Below are 14,685 nucleotides of genomic sequence, written 5' to 3' on the forward strand. Positions count from 1 at the left end.
CATGGTAAAGCTGAAGTCCTCTACAGCCTGTCTTCCACCATATTTCTATCCATCCCTTTCCATTGTCTGGATTCAGGCTTTTCCTATGCTTTTCTCATCCAAGTCTCCACTATGCTTTCCATCACAGAGGGCACCCAAGCCCATGGTCCTCTCTTCTGTCTTTTCTTCTGTGTGCCATGCTTCAGCTTGGTGCTATAATGAGCTGTGCAGGAAATGCTTTCATGTGATGCTGGCATCAACTCAGGCTAATCTCAACTGTGTACAGAGAAGTCCTAGTCGGTACTGTTGGTGATGAGAAAAGGTTACCTAAATCCTTCAGAGCAGCATGTGTCCAGCTGCGAAAAAAAGGAGGGGGGGGCGCAAAAGAAAAAGCTTTTTTTCCTTGCTCTGTGCTAATTGAAGCTTTGGTCGGTCGGGTTTCAGAAGATGGCGCACCATCTTAGTTCATAAAGAATAATAATGTGCATGCTTCTCCCATAGCCTTTGTCTTCATCAGGCATTTTCCTCTCTGGCTAATGAGGACCATGGTTCTGAAGACTACAGTGTAGGGTTATAGGAAATATGATAGTTCCAAAGGCCTGCGGTCAGTTAGGAGATGGAACATTTTGCCTTATTTCAGCTGTTGTCCAGTAGCATTTTGACAAAAGGTGTTTTTCCTGGTGCAACTGTTTATTTTTCCTATTGATGTCTTTTTCATTTTCTTGGGGAGAGGGGGCAGTACTTTGGGACCTGCACTGGGGCTGCTGGTGGCTATGTACTCAGAATAAAAGGACTACAGCTTTCTGCAGAATTTAGTCTTCCTGTTCTCCATCTTCCAGTACAAGAATGCTTCCAGCAGTCCCACTAGCTAATGGTGGACCCCAGATCACATGTTGGAGAGCACTAGAAAGCACACTATGGACAGAGACTCCTAATTTGCACAGACCACAGGCTGTTACAGGTTCTTGGTCTGTTACCGAAATGTAAGGTGTGTGTTTTGGTGTGTGAGGACTGTCTTCGTCGCTGTGGGTGCAATTTTTTTTTTGCTCTTTTTTTTTTTTTTTCTTTGCTGTCTTCCAGTAGGTGAAGCTTGTACCTGGCCTGTGACACAACCCCTGCTCACAGACAAAGCTAAAGAAAAGTGTTGCAAGGGCTCTAAGCAAGCGCCCCTCCAAGGAGGGGCGGGAGGAGGTGGGGCTGCACCAGAGACTTTTAATGGCAGAATAAATGGGAAGGTGGAGGGCAGTGCTGTACGGTCAGTCCACCAGCTGTCTCTGTTCTCTTCCCCTGCCTTCTGCAAGAGCGTATTATCTGCACTAAATCTTGAAGAAACACATACAAGTGGATTTTTTTTTTTTTTACTTTTTTTGTTTTCTCGAAACTTCGGTTACCCATCAGCAACTCTCAAGATGACAGGAATTTTGACAGCTTGCAAAGTGGTGAAGACTTTGAAAGGCAGATTGGAGTTTTGCAAAGTGTCTGCTGATCACTGGAGTTTCTCAAGGACTGGTACCAGGTTGTTGAGCATCAAGGTAACAGTAACTGCTAACAGGGAGCTACTGTGGTCTGATAGAGGTGTTTGGCATGCTGAGAGATAGCTCGCTGCAGATAACAGGGTTTACATAGGCATGTAAAACTGAACTGAAGGAGATTTGTCTGAACCTGAAGCAAAGGGTTTGCTTGGCTAAACAGTTCCATTAGATAAGCAAACACTTTTGTGTAGTCTGGAATGAAAATTATAGGGTAAATAGCACCAAAAGTTCAAGGTTTCAGTTAATTATTATATAGTATTTTCTCTACAAACACCCCACCTTTCTATAGGACTGATAGCCTACAGAGCAGTTCTTTCATTCCACGTCATCATGAATCAATTAGATATTTAAAAGCAAGCATCACTTGAAGCATGCGGGCCATCCCAGTGGGTCCATGTAGGATTCATTTTCAATGTCTTGGAAACCAAGCTGGCTCAGCTTAATCAGAGAAGTAGATGGCTCTTTTTGAACGCATCATGGTATCAGCCCTTGATTTTAGGGGCTTGAACCCCTCGGTTCACACCCCCGGTTTCTTCAAATGCAAAAGCTGGATTTGACCAGCTTCGCTAGTGCAACTCAGGCGGGTGCAGCATGGCACAGTGGGGAACTAGGACTTTGTGAATTCCACAGTACTCGAGGTGCTTTGGCACTTTGCATGGAAAAGGGGCTCTTGCACGTTTCTGTTTGTGGATCACCAGTGTAATAGGATTAGCAACCTGAGGAGTGATGTTTCAGTGGGTAGTGGGGAAAATCTCTGGGAGATTCGGGCTGTGGATACCCAGAGGGTGCCACCTTAGCTGGTGGGTGGAGTAGAGGCCTGATTAATATCACTTCTGTCCACTGAGGGCTCAGGTTTCTCTTGCTGGTCCCATGGGCACTGATTTGCAATAAAAAGTTCTCTGAGCTCCTGGCAAAAGACATGTTACTTCTTAAACAAAAATTGGCTGCAGAGAAAAACTGAACTAGGAAAGAGGCATCACTATTCTTATTTCTTCTTCTAGTGTGTGAGTTTTCAGTTCAGTTTTGCCTCATGCTTTTAAAGACAGGTTGTTTTGTGGCCAGTGTACTTGTTAATGGACCCGTCTTCCCCTCCCTGAGAGCGCACAGCAGTCATGAACTGCTACCTCGTTCACCACCTTAAAGCACAGCATGGTAATCTTCCCCTTCCTCTGCATTTAGATCTGGCTGAGAAAGATGTTTTTCCTCCTTGTGATTACAACTGGAGTCCTGTTTGGGAGTTGTAAAGCCACCGAGGGTACCAGTCTCTCCTGCAACACTACTTGATGAGAATGTAGGTCTCTGATGTGGGAAGCAAGTTCCTCTGCCGTTCTGCAGGCTGCTGAAGCTATGTTGATTTGACAAAAATACATTAAAACTATACAAACCCTTATGTGTAGGGCAGTGCCATTTCTTACATCAGCTCTTCCAGGGCAGATGCCAGCTTCTGTGCCATTTTGAAATCTCAGCACTGAGCTAGAAAATGTCTGTTGGTGTGACAGAGCAACACACTTCCAACCACCTCTCCTCTCTGGGCTTTTTGCTTCAGATTGGAATGGGCCAGGAGAAAATGGAGACACTTTTACTGCCAGTGTTGCTGGATAAGAGGAACTGTGAATGCACTGAGAGGTGCTGTTGGCAAAAATCAGTGTCTGAAGTATAGGAGGCCAGGTTTCCTACTTCGTAGCTTGGTTTATCACTGCTGACAGAGTAGAGCATCAGTATGCTGATGTTGTGTATCGCAGAACAGGTGTCCATGTAGATGCACTTAAGTCCCTGCAGATACACTAGACACTGTCTAGCCATCTAAGCAGGACTGAAGAGCTCTGCTGGAAGGCCATCCCTGCTTGTCTCTTGCCTTTGATAGCTATCTCGCTGCTTGGAGCTGGTTCAGTCACTTCTGCCGTGTTCTGTAGAGTGCAGCAGCTGGAAGTCTTATGATGCAGAGAGAGGTGAGTTCACAGGCACTTCAGCCTGTGGCTATAAGTCTGCTACAGGAAGAGGTGTCTTCTGCTGGTAAAGCTGTGTAGCCCCTGGTTAAGATTGATGGTTCAGATTTTGATGAGATACCATCTTACTTTATACATCCCAGGATAATCCTGGTAGGCATCTGTAGCAGGCTGGATCTGATGTGTTTTTCTACTGATGGATTAGCACATGAAGTTTGGATTTGGCATCTTAAATGACAGATTGATGTGTTAGGTGGATGTTTTGTCACTCATTCAAGGACTGCACAGTGACAGACCCACAGGGTCATACCTCGTAATGCTGAGGTGCCCAGTTAAGAAGTTTCAGGCTCATGGAAAATTGCTGCTCAACTCTGATGGAGTTACAGCACCAGCTGGTCTAGCATCTACCTAATCCTGTGCTTGTGAAGTGAGTGCTCAAAGCCAACACCACCAATTTCAATGGCGAGGAGAATGAATATATGTTTTAAAATCAAAAGACAAGGCCAATGAAACCCTTCGGAGCTATTTTAACCTCAGTGTCAGTGATAGCAAACACCCCCCAGAAGCATGAGACTGAATGGGGCCTGCTTGTATTTCAAGGTGTATGACAGGACCTATTGCAGGGTATCCAACACCTAACGTGCACTACAAGTGCTGAGTCCAGTGGAGTATCTGCACAGTGACTAGCTGTGGTGCTAGCCAGCCAGCCCCAGAGGTGTCTTTCTGACATCATGTGCTGTGTTCTGCCTTGGCATTGACTCTGGGGAAAGCTGTTTCCATGTTGGACTTGCTTATTTGAGTTTAATACTTAAAGGAGTTCGTGCTGCCCAAGTGAATGCTTGAACTCACAGAAAGCAACAGGGTTGATAACTTGTTTAATCTGAGACCTCAGTTCTTATTTCTAACTCCACCTTTGCCAGGGGCCACACGTGTGTTTGAATTCAGAATCTGGTACACAAAATGTTGAACCCTTCCTGCTCGGGGCTTTTCTTTAAGGCAGTGCCAGGCTCATATACCTCCTCCTATGGCACATACAGAAGCAGAAGTCAGAGATTCTCTAATAGACATATGCAAGCAGTAAAGCAGCAGGCCTGAGGGAGAATTTAAGGATAAGTGGTCCTGAAGGGCCGACCTATTGCCTAGCTTTGCCTAGGAGCAAGGTGGTTGACTGGAATTGTGACACAAGTGGCTGAGTAGTGACTTACGGCTGGGTTTGGTGTTCCAGCCATCATTAAGGGTAATGGATATTGGTAAGAATTTTGGAGAAGGTTTGAAATGCAGAGTAATTAAGGTGTGCGGGCTAGTGGCAGTATAGGTAATGATCCTATTCTTGCATTATTGTAGGCTTAAATGAGTGTTTAGTTGCCTTTGATTGCTCTTTCTCAGTAGGCTATTCTAGGGAGCAAAACAAAATGCAGTGAAAACATAGTTCTGATCTATGTGTAAGCTAAGTAAAGTATTAGAGAGCATGAGGGAGAGGTGGTAGGTTTAGTAGAGTGCCTAATATTTATTCTCTCAAGTCTGTTTTCTGTCCAGTTAAGCTCAGCATATGTGAGGAAACATCATTGTACATGAGCAGTCTGAGATACGGGGACTCAGAGGTTCGTATTCCCTTACTGCATCCCATCTGTCAGTTCTGCAGGAGAGATGGAGCATCCATGGGTGGAAGGGGGGCACGGGGAGCAGAGCTGAGACCCCTGTGGGCTCTCCGTAGGGCTGCTTTGCATCCGTGGTTTCAAGGTAATCACACCTCTTTGTAATTCAGTAATGGGCAGAGAGACCGCAGCTTGAAGCTCGTATCATTTAATGCTCATCTGAGGCCCGTGTAGTTATATGGGGATGTAAAGAGTAGTATGAGCAATAAATAGGTGTCTTGTAACAGTGTAGCCGGCTCAGTAAGGAGGGGATTGGGAGAGCTATAAAAAAGAAAAAGAAAAAAGCACGCACCAGGAGCAAGCTAAAAATATAGCTAGAAATGAGAGGGAGCAAATTTTTGAGCACTGGCTTTAGAAACTATTTCAGATGACTGTAAAAGGATTCTTCAAATACGTTTTGAGGCAGGTGGAAAGTAACTGAGAAAATGACTGGGAAGCAGAGAGATGGGTGAGGAGGTAAAGGATCACTCACGTAATTCTGCTCCTCTCCCTTTGGAGGTGAAAGTGATGGGGCTGTGTGTGGAGTGGGGCCCGTTCCTCCAGAGATGGGGAGAAAAGGGGGATGCTCATTTCCTCAGGTGCTTCACGACTTCCACTAGCTGCCTTGCCTGTCTTGGTTCCCCTTCCCCCTCTGATTTTTGTCAGGAACAACTATCCGTGGCATTGTTGTGAACAGCCTTAAGAAGTTTTAAGAGTTCAAGTTGTAGGAAATGTGACTTTTCTGCCCTGGTATCTGTGGGGTGGTTCTGGCGTTGCTTTCTCTTTGACACGGACAGTAATGGAGTTAATTCAAAGCTTCTCCCTGAAGTTAGCCTAAGTGTGAATCATCTTGGGGATATACAAGACCTTGAATTGGCTCTTTATTCCTTTTTTGTTCCTTTCTACTTGTTAATTTTAGCCAGAAGCAAATACGATAATATGCATTTAAAGGAGGAAAGAAAAGGCTGGCAAAGGAAGCTGACTGTCAGCAATGTCCAGATGGATTTCCAGCCTGCGATGACATAGTACGCACAAGAAGACATTTTTCTAGCAAAGATTGTTGCTGGTTATTTGGTCTGGAGAGAGTGCAACGCAGCCCTGGCACCAGCCTTCTGCTGTGCTGGAAATCTGGTGGCTTTGGGCTTCTTCTGCACTTGAGATACGCTGCCCATTATGCAGCCGGCCAGATCTGCGTGATCTGTGTGCTGAGAAGCGTGCCAGAGGCTGTTGTGCTGCGTGGAATCGTGGCCTGCCTGAGGAAGGAGGCATTTCCCCACCTTCGTGCTGCAGGGAAGTAAACTGGCCTGTGCTGAGAGCAAATCCCAGCTGTGTCCCTGCCACACACCAGTGCCCTCTGTTCCGGGCATACATCTTTTGCAGCAGCCCAGCGTTCAGGGGTCAGCTTGGCCTTGCCAAGACAAGCTGAGGGATTTCTTTGGAGAGGAAAAACTTGACTTCCTTGACTGTTTACTCTGTGAGGCACGTGTGGAAGAACGAAAATTACCTGCTTGCTTTCCAGAACAGGCGTTTATGGCAGACACACTTTAAAAAACAAATCATACTGCAGAACTTTTTGGATTCAGCAGATCTTTATCATCTATTTTGTAGATGGGAAGGGCTGCTAGAGCAGGGAAGCCAACAGAACTAAATTCATTTATTTAGTTATTTTTAACTGCTACAGTGCTTTTACCTCATTTGTGAAGTGCTTAGTGAAGCGGGACCTGAGCCAGCGAACTCTTCAAGCTGCTTTGGAAAGATGCACCAAATCTTGCAACGCTGCAGCAGTCACCCTTTCTGTTAGCCACCTCCGTCCTTAAAGCTCTTCAAGAGCTCTGCAGCCTCTCTGGAGAACAGAGACCTCTGCTGAGTTAAAGCCTCTGGTGTGTAGGAGAGAAACGGGATTGCAGCGGGGCTGTGAGTGGAGGAAACATTTAAGTTGGGACTACAGCGGAGGTCTGTACTAGACGGCATAGGGATGCTTCTGAGGAGTGGAGACAAAAGGACCTCAAGGCAACTCTGGGATATTTGTTTATTTCTTGCTTGTTGGTTTGTTTGGTTTTTCTTACAAATGAAAATCTCTCCAGCTAATCCCCGATTGAGCCAATTGGCCTTTTTTATAGCCTGTAAATCACTTTTCACATTAAAAACAAAACTGAAAAGACAAGGTAGGCTGGCAGCTGAGGGATGTGGTAACACCTCTGCTGGATATGTAGGCAAGAATAATTGCTTCAGAAATGCTCAACAAACTAAGCTCTTAATTAAGAATAATAAATCAAGGAGAGGAGGGATCCATCTGAACATCTATCCCTTCTGTAGCTGAACTTGCAGGCAGGTTATGGTAGCTCAGGGACATCCCTCTGCATTACCTGAACCCTGTGTAGGGGCTCTGATAGTACAGTGGGGCTTCTGTTTGGCAGAAATGATTTCTGTGCTGGTCTGGTGCAGAGACGGGCAGGAGGTCTGCGGGAGATGCCTGCGAACTGCCAAGATGAGGGCGAGACGTGAAGGTCACACTAATTGTGCTGTATTTTAGCCCTCAGGAGCTAGATGGGTTTTAGATTTCCTGGTCGTTCCCCCATTGTGGAGGATCCTGCCAGGCTGTGTTTGCAGCTGTGGCTGGTTGAAGCGATGACCCAACTGGCTCTGGGTGCTGAGACTTGCCTGAAACCGGAGTTGATAATTGGGTAGACTCCAAATATTTGCTCTGCTGAGGGGAGGGATCCGTCTCTTGAAGTCAAGCCTGAGGGAGTCTGGTTCTTACAGTCACTCTCTCATGTTGGTAGTGTGGGCTGGATTTTGAGCAGGCTTCAGAAGGGGCAGAAGTCCTGCCCAAAGCTCAGTCTGAGGCACCCAGGTGCTCTTCCTCCATAACACCTTCAGTATGTGGCAGCTTTCTGTGGTGAGAGGCTTTTAAAGAGATTAGGGGGCTGGCCAACCTGTAATTCTTATTTGGGCTAGATCTAGGGCCAAAAAAATTGTATAAATAACTGTGGGAGGATTGTGGTGTTGCTGACTATCCCATCCAATCATACAAGAAGGCTCAGAAAGTGATGGCTAAACCTTTTGAGAATGACTCGATGTTTGACATTAATGAGGAACAAATGCAAGGCTAAAACCATCCCAGATGCACAGAATTCAATTACTTAGCAGTGTAGTTTGATTTTTTTAGTGTATTTTGCAGTACATTAGTAATTGATCTGTGCAGTATTTATAACTGCAGAAGAGCTCTAGATGAATGTTTGCTGTGATTGTTACAAAATGTTCAATGCTGGGGCTGAAATGTCTCCTTGCTGAGATTGTTCAGCTGATTTACAGCTAATGGAAAGTAGCTCTCCTGCTCCTTTCTACAGCAAACCGAACTTAATTCTTCTTTTTAATAAGATTCCAACATAAGGAGTTCTGTTAAAAAAAAAAAAAAAAAAAAAAACTACAAAAAAAGAAACCCAGACGCACCCTGATATGAAGGTAAGAGCTACTGCCTGGTGGACAAACTTGGTGGACGATCAAGGAGATTGATCCCCTCCTTCCCTGGCTGGGGCTTGCTGGAGGGAAAAAAACAAAAACAAAAAAACAACAAAGTGTGATCTAGAGAGCTGATACCAGTAACTTGCTGCCTCACAGCATTTATTTTAAATTCAGGCACTGTACCTGTGTCTCCTTGCGTGATAGGAAACCTGATGCTGATCAGCAAAAAGCAAAAGCTGCTTCTGCCTTCAGCTCCCAACAGCACTGCTAATTTTGTTAGGGTTATCAAATTCTGGCAGATTATCCCATCAGAACCCAGCATCCCTTCTTCTTGGTTGGGACTCCATTCTGCTAAACACTTTTTGAAAGTGTTGCTGCTTATGGGAAGCTTTCCTCTAGGCTGCTCATTAGGTAGCTACCTCTCTGCCAGGACAATTTAATCCTATCCCTGGGGTAACTGGGACCATGAGTGTCTGATTCATGAGCTCCTCTCTTGCCGTGTCTTACAGCAGGATGGACTTGTATTGTGAATTTTGCCTTCTGACGCCAGTCCGCCTATGCATGCACTGCTTTTCAGTGGCTTAGCTGTACGGTTACAACAAAAGTTAAGCGCCTGTAGAAGCTCGTGGCTGGATGAGAGCCAGTGTACTCAGCAGCTAGCCTTGAGCAAACACTGAGGAGAAGCAACTCTTTTCCTACAGAGTTAAAATATTGGTTAATTGCAAGATACGCTGAGTGAAAGAAATGAACAAAGCGATGTGGAAAGAGCCAGGGTGGTCCAGTAGTAAAAGGAGCTCATGCTTTGCTCATGGTGAGGTTTGTCAGCTTCCTTGCCACCTCTAGGAGCACAATGTTTAAGTATTAGAAAGAAAAAGAGCATCAGACTAGTAAAAGAGACAGTACCTTGGCAGCTGGGAATGGGAGGGGGGCAAAAATACACACAGCACGAGGCAGGAAAGGCAGGTGTCCTCGGTGTGACTTGTGTAAACATCAAGCCTTTTCGTCCTGTATTTGAGTCTCTTCATGTGCCTTTCTCTAGGCGCAGACAGCGAACTTGGTGCTGAAAGATGGAACGAAGATGAAGGGCTATTCTTTTGGCTATCCATCCTCCACAGCAGGGGAAGTCGTATTCAACACTGGTATTTCTGGGTAAGGCAAAAGCAATTGAGAAATAAGGAAGAAAACTGTTTTGGGACCTTGTAAAAGTGTGAAAGGGGTAGTTGGTGCAGGTGCTTTTCTCAAGATTATAGGGTCCCAATCCAAGCAAATGATGTGCTGTACAGAAAACACCGTGCTCTAGGAATGCAGAGAGGGAGCCAGTTAACAGTAAGACTTCAGGCAGTCCTCTTGCATCACCACATTTGTGCTGATGGGCAACTTTAAGGACTCATATAACTAACTGTGATAGTGAGGTGTGGAGAGATCTGCTCGTCTCCCCATGAAATGCAGCCACTGCTGAGTCAGAGCAGAGTTACTGGTGAGTAACACAAAACGAGGACAGCAAGAACCTTCATCTGATGCGTCATTGTTCTCCCTCCCATTTCCAGATCGAAAGTAAAGGTTTGAAGTATCTGCAGCCTCCTGAGTAATGTAACTTGGCCTCTGAGTGCAAAATTCTTAACTCCTGATGTTCCTAAGTTGGGTTCTCATACGTGAACCATCCATCTTGGTGTGTGGTGGCTCCCAGCACAGCTGGGGATGTATTTGAGCCCTCTGCCCTTTCCAGGGATAGGGGAGGATCAGGTTTGTTCCTAACCTGGCATGACTGCGTGTCCTCTCAAGTGACAGAAGCTGATAGCTGGCTTAGGATTGCAACCCAGGGCTGCGAAGTTGAACTGCTTGAGCAGAGAGAAAGCTGCCCAGAGGATTGAGGCTGTTGGTTAGGAGCGGGGTATGTTCTGGGGGGGTGAGACAGCTCTGAGGCTTCTGGTGCTTGAGCTTTTTCTGCAGCTATCCATAGCTGTCTTTGCCTGCAATCTTTCATAATAGTCTTTGCCCAGCTGCCTTGTATTCCCCAAATTCTGCTCTCCTTTGGAGAAAACAGTACTCACGGGATGAGTTTTAAATGATCTCATTGGTGAGGATGTTAAATAGCTGCAGAGGGGAATCTGTTTGCAAAGTTTTGCATTAGGAGGCAATTATTTAAGTATTTTGACAGCACTAATTACTTGCTTTGTTAATATACCTGCCAACAAACAACTGTTTAATATAGATCAGAGTGATGGAGGGCACCAGAGTTCTCTTCTCTGTGATGGATTATGGGCAATAAATCTTGTCACATCACAAAAGTCAAGGAGGACCTGATGGATTAATTTCCCCTCCACATGTTACTGTGGCAGCAGAAGCTGTTTGCTCATTTTCTAGCGATTTGGAGAGGATGCCTGTGAAATGAGAGATCTCTTCTGTGCTGGGGAGCATATGGGGATGGAGAGAACATTCAAAACATAGGGCTGCGTCTTCAGAGTGCACTCCAGGAATGTGAACTCAATTGGCTTAGAGAAGAGGAGGATAAGAGCTTGCAGAATTGCTGCAGGTCATAAAGGTGACAGGATTTGCTACCAGTCGTGGCACTGCTGGCCAGTGAAAGAAACCCTCCAGCTCTGCCTCGTGCTCATGAGCACAGAGATCAAGACCTCATGTATCCGAAGGACCCCGCTACCTCTCTTCCCTGACACAGCAGGAGGCTAAGTGCCTGTGAGAAGGAGGTGCTGTGCCAGGGCTGGGGCCTTTCGCAGATTGTCTGGGCTCGTAGCAATTACTCAGCACAGCCAGCGGGAGGCCAGTGCAGGGGTGGTTTTGCCATGGCTGGTTTTAGGTCTCAGACCACTGCTTTCTGTGAACTGGGTGTTTCTAGACCGTGGGCGGAGTCAGTGTGAGCTCTGTGCGGAGAGAACTGGTGTGCTGCTCTGCACCTTGTCTCCTCATCTGGACTCCCACGTCCTGATCCGTATCAGAACGGGGAGGCAAAGCACTTTATGTACACCTAGCTTTCAGGTCTGAAGTAGCTGAAGCTGGCTGAAATGTTGTCAGATTACCCTAGAATAGAGGCCAGAGAGCAATGTTTTGGGGGTGCAATGTTGAATTTTCATTAGAAGAGCACGAGGATGAACTTCTCAGAAGCGTTTGAAATAAAAAATCCTAGTGTTTAGAATGGGGCAGGGAGAGGAAGGGGGGAGGTTTTCAGATGAGAGAAGAACTACAACCCGTAAAATGTTACCATGTTTGCATCAGCTCGGTAAATGCATTTGCCTCCAGTGTGCCACTGTGTGTGCCTCACATGATGTTCTGAGAGAACTGATTGATGGGAGTTTACTGAAGTCAGGCAGGGCTTTGGGCAGGCACAGCAGGGGTTGGACCTCGCAGCATCTTTGGAGCTCCTGCTCCCATCTGCTCCTCTCTGCTCCACGAGCGTTGTGCCTGCTTGAAGGGCATTTTGTCTTAACGCAGAGCTGCGCCTTCATAGCCCAGCTAAACCCAGTGGCTCTCTGTCCTTGTTTGCTGATTACAAATAACATGCAAAGGTTAATTACATTGCCTTCGTCATTAACAGAGGCTTTTGGAAGCATAACCAATTGACTCGGAAGGAAAGCGAGATGCTAAACGTGCACGTCATGCGCTTGCTGCAGTTCTGTGATCACACTGCACTTTGTGTGGCTGTTTACCTGCAGCAGGAAGTATAGATCTGAACAGCAGGGGAGGCCTACCTGGAAATATCTCCTGGCCATTGTTGATTCGATGTGTCATTTCTCAGAGCTGGCTGGTGTGCTGCGTTGTATGTATCTGCCTGCAACCATTCCGGGTTTTGTGAAGAGTTTCCTAGTGTTTGACAATTAATCTGCTGGCAGTAAGTCCAAAGCACCATAAAAATGTCTCTTGTGACTTGCTGATATCTGGTAGATGGCTGGAGTTGCCAGTTATGTACTGTTTAAACAGTGATGACAATAATAAATTATATTTTGTATAGGGCAGATTCATTCTGCAGTGTCTTGATGCATTTGGCTTAATATCTCTATGGATAAGTTCATCTGTTGCTAAATTACAGCTGCTTTTGACTAGAAAGACAGCAAATGCTTAACAGATTGGTGCAACAGTATGCTAGAGTGTAAGGGAGAAAGTGAAGGGCTGCTCACTTTGAAGCTGCAGAATTAGGGGCATGAGTAAGTAGAACATATTTACCCTGCTTGGGGTTGAAAGTGAGACAGGACCAACTGGATCCACTGGATCAAGAGCTGATCCAGTAGACTATGCAAAAATTGTAGGTTTGATCCTCCATTAAATTCCAAAAACCTTAGGTTCAATCCTCCGTTGCAGGAGGATGTTCCACTGCACTTGTAGGTCTGTCCTTGCTGAGAACAGTGCTCAGGCAGGTGCTGGAATAGAGTTGCAGTCTCTGGGGCTTCTTCCTCTGGCTAAAGATGAGGGCTTTGGGGCTATGGGACAAGCACGGGCTGCTGAATCCCAAAGCGTTGTCTTCAGCCTGCCTTCTTCAGAGATACATAAACCGCCTTCAAAGCACATAGGGATCTGGTCAGGTGGGACGTGGGGTGCCCCGTGGATGGGATCCAGGAGATGGCCTGGAAGGGATGTCAGGCCTCTGTGCTGGGAGAAGCTGCAGAATTGCTGCCCTGACAGAGCTTGCTGACAGAACAGGTAGGAGGAAAGAACCCAGAGAAGTAGTGAGGAATTGTAAGGATGGTTGTAGCTGCTTCCCTGAGCCCAGAGAAAAAGACGGATGTTAATTAATCTGCCTGTTCCCTCGTGGAAAGGGCAGTTACAGCCCCAGACATCTGAAGACTACAGGCTGGGGAAGGGAACAAGACTGGGCAAACAACTGCATTGTCAGCTGGCTTTTCAGTTTGAGCTTTCTGCCCCTACTCAGAGGGGAAGTTCTTACACCACGTGGAAGGAAGGGATGGTGATGACAAAGCAGTGGCTGCATGGGGTGCCCAGGGAATGGCCAAGCCCCAGCTGTCATCTGTGGTTCAAGCGATATGTTAAATCGTAAGGGGTCCGAGTCGAATAGCTCTCGTGCTTTTCTTCGATGAAGCAGGAGAAGCAAAAGCCTTTCCTTGTTCTCGGTGTCAAATGCTTAATTGCAGATAGCAAAGATGAGGTGTATTCACAAATGTGCTTGCTACTAAGGATGTTTTCACATAACTACTGTTTTTGTCTTTTGTCATATGAGAAATCAAAGCTGTCCTCTCACTGGCTCTTTTATTTTCTTTTCAACTCCAGAACAACATACTTTTTCTTCTGTTGCTTCTTCATCTAGATACACTGAAGCCTTGACAGATCCCAGCTACAAAGGACAGATTCTTACTCTGGCTAACCCCATTGTTGGGAACAGTGGGGTGCCTGACACAGCTGCCTTGGACGAAATGGGCCTCAGGAGGTTTCTGGAGTCCGATGGAATCAAGGTAATGGTGGCAACGCAGGAGCTGAGCGAAGGACGGTGCTAGCAGCCTGAGTGCGTGAATGTGTGTGCGCATGTGCAAGAATTTACTGGCACCTCATAGAAGTTAAAAATAAATCAAAGATACTCAACTTTTCTCTTTCTTCCTCTGGGTATTGTCTTCTGGAGAAATGCTGGCAAAAGGTAATCACTGTGCTTTCTGCATCTGGCTATGCGCTGTCTGGAAGTGGTGTGTTTCCCCTCAATGGTACAAATGACACAGTTTTTGTGAACTGCTCCCCTTGATGGCTCTTTTTTTCTCACATTCATGTCTGCTTCATATTTATCTGGGTTTGTCCAGGACTGGTTTCCACAGGGAGAGCAAATGCTGTTAAGAATGAGAAGTTTCTCTGTGCAGAAACTCTTTTCCATATGCCTGTTCTGCCACAAATAGGGGAGGTGATACCTGTGTGAAGAAGGCTGTCCTTACTAGTGCAGGAACTAGTTTGTGCTTTGGTGACAGGGCACATGGGCAAAGATCAGGACTGTGTCCATGCTGTTGTGGCAGTACTGAAAAATGAAATAAAACCCATGTAATTGCAGAGCCAGTGAAATGTTTTATCTGTCCTGAGGTGAAATGACTCCTTTATAAACTATCTAACTCCACTGGAAAATGAAGTTGACTTTTGAAATGAAATGTCACTAAGAAAGTGAAAAGCTTTCTTAAAAAAATGAAT

The 14,685-nt window shown here is 46.0% G+C and overlaps 1 protein-coding gene across 1 annotated transcript in view; it reads left to right on the top strand.

The window, feature by feature from the left end:
• Positions 1-1,388: 1,388 nt before the first annotated feature.
• The window catches only part of CPS1 (carbamoyl-phosphate synthase 1), a 91,452-nt gene continuing 78,155 nt past the window's right edge, over positions 1,389-14,685 (top strand). Inside the window, exons 1-3 of the mRNA XM_035571114.1 lie at positions 1,389-1,511; positions 9,596-9,705; positions 13,829-13,973. Of these exons, the coding sequence (XP_035427007.1) occupies positions 1,389-1,511; positions 9,596-9,705; positions 13,829-13,973 (378 nt within the window). The remainder of the gene's footprint in view (positions 1,512-9,595; positions 9,706-13,828; positions 13,974-14,685) is intronic.

The sequence above is a fragment of the Cygnus atratus genome, chromosome 6 (assembly GCF_013377495.2).
Source record: "Cygnus atratus isolate AKBS03 ecotype Queensland, Australia chromosome 6, CAtr_DNAZoo_HiC_assembly, whole genome shotgun sequence".
NCBI lineage: Eukaryota > Metazoa > Chordata > Aves > Anseriformes > Anatidae > Cygnus > Cygnus atratus.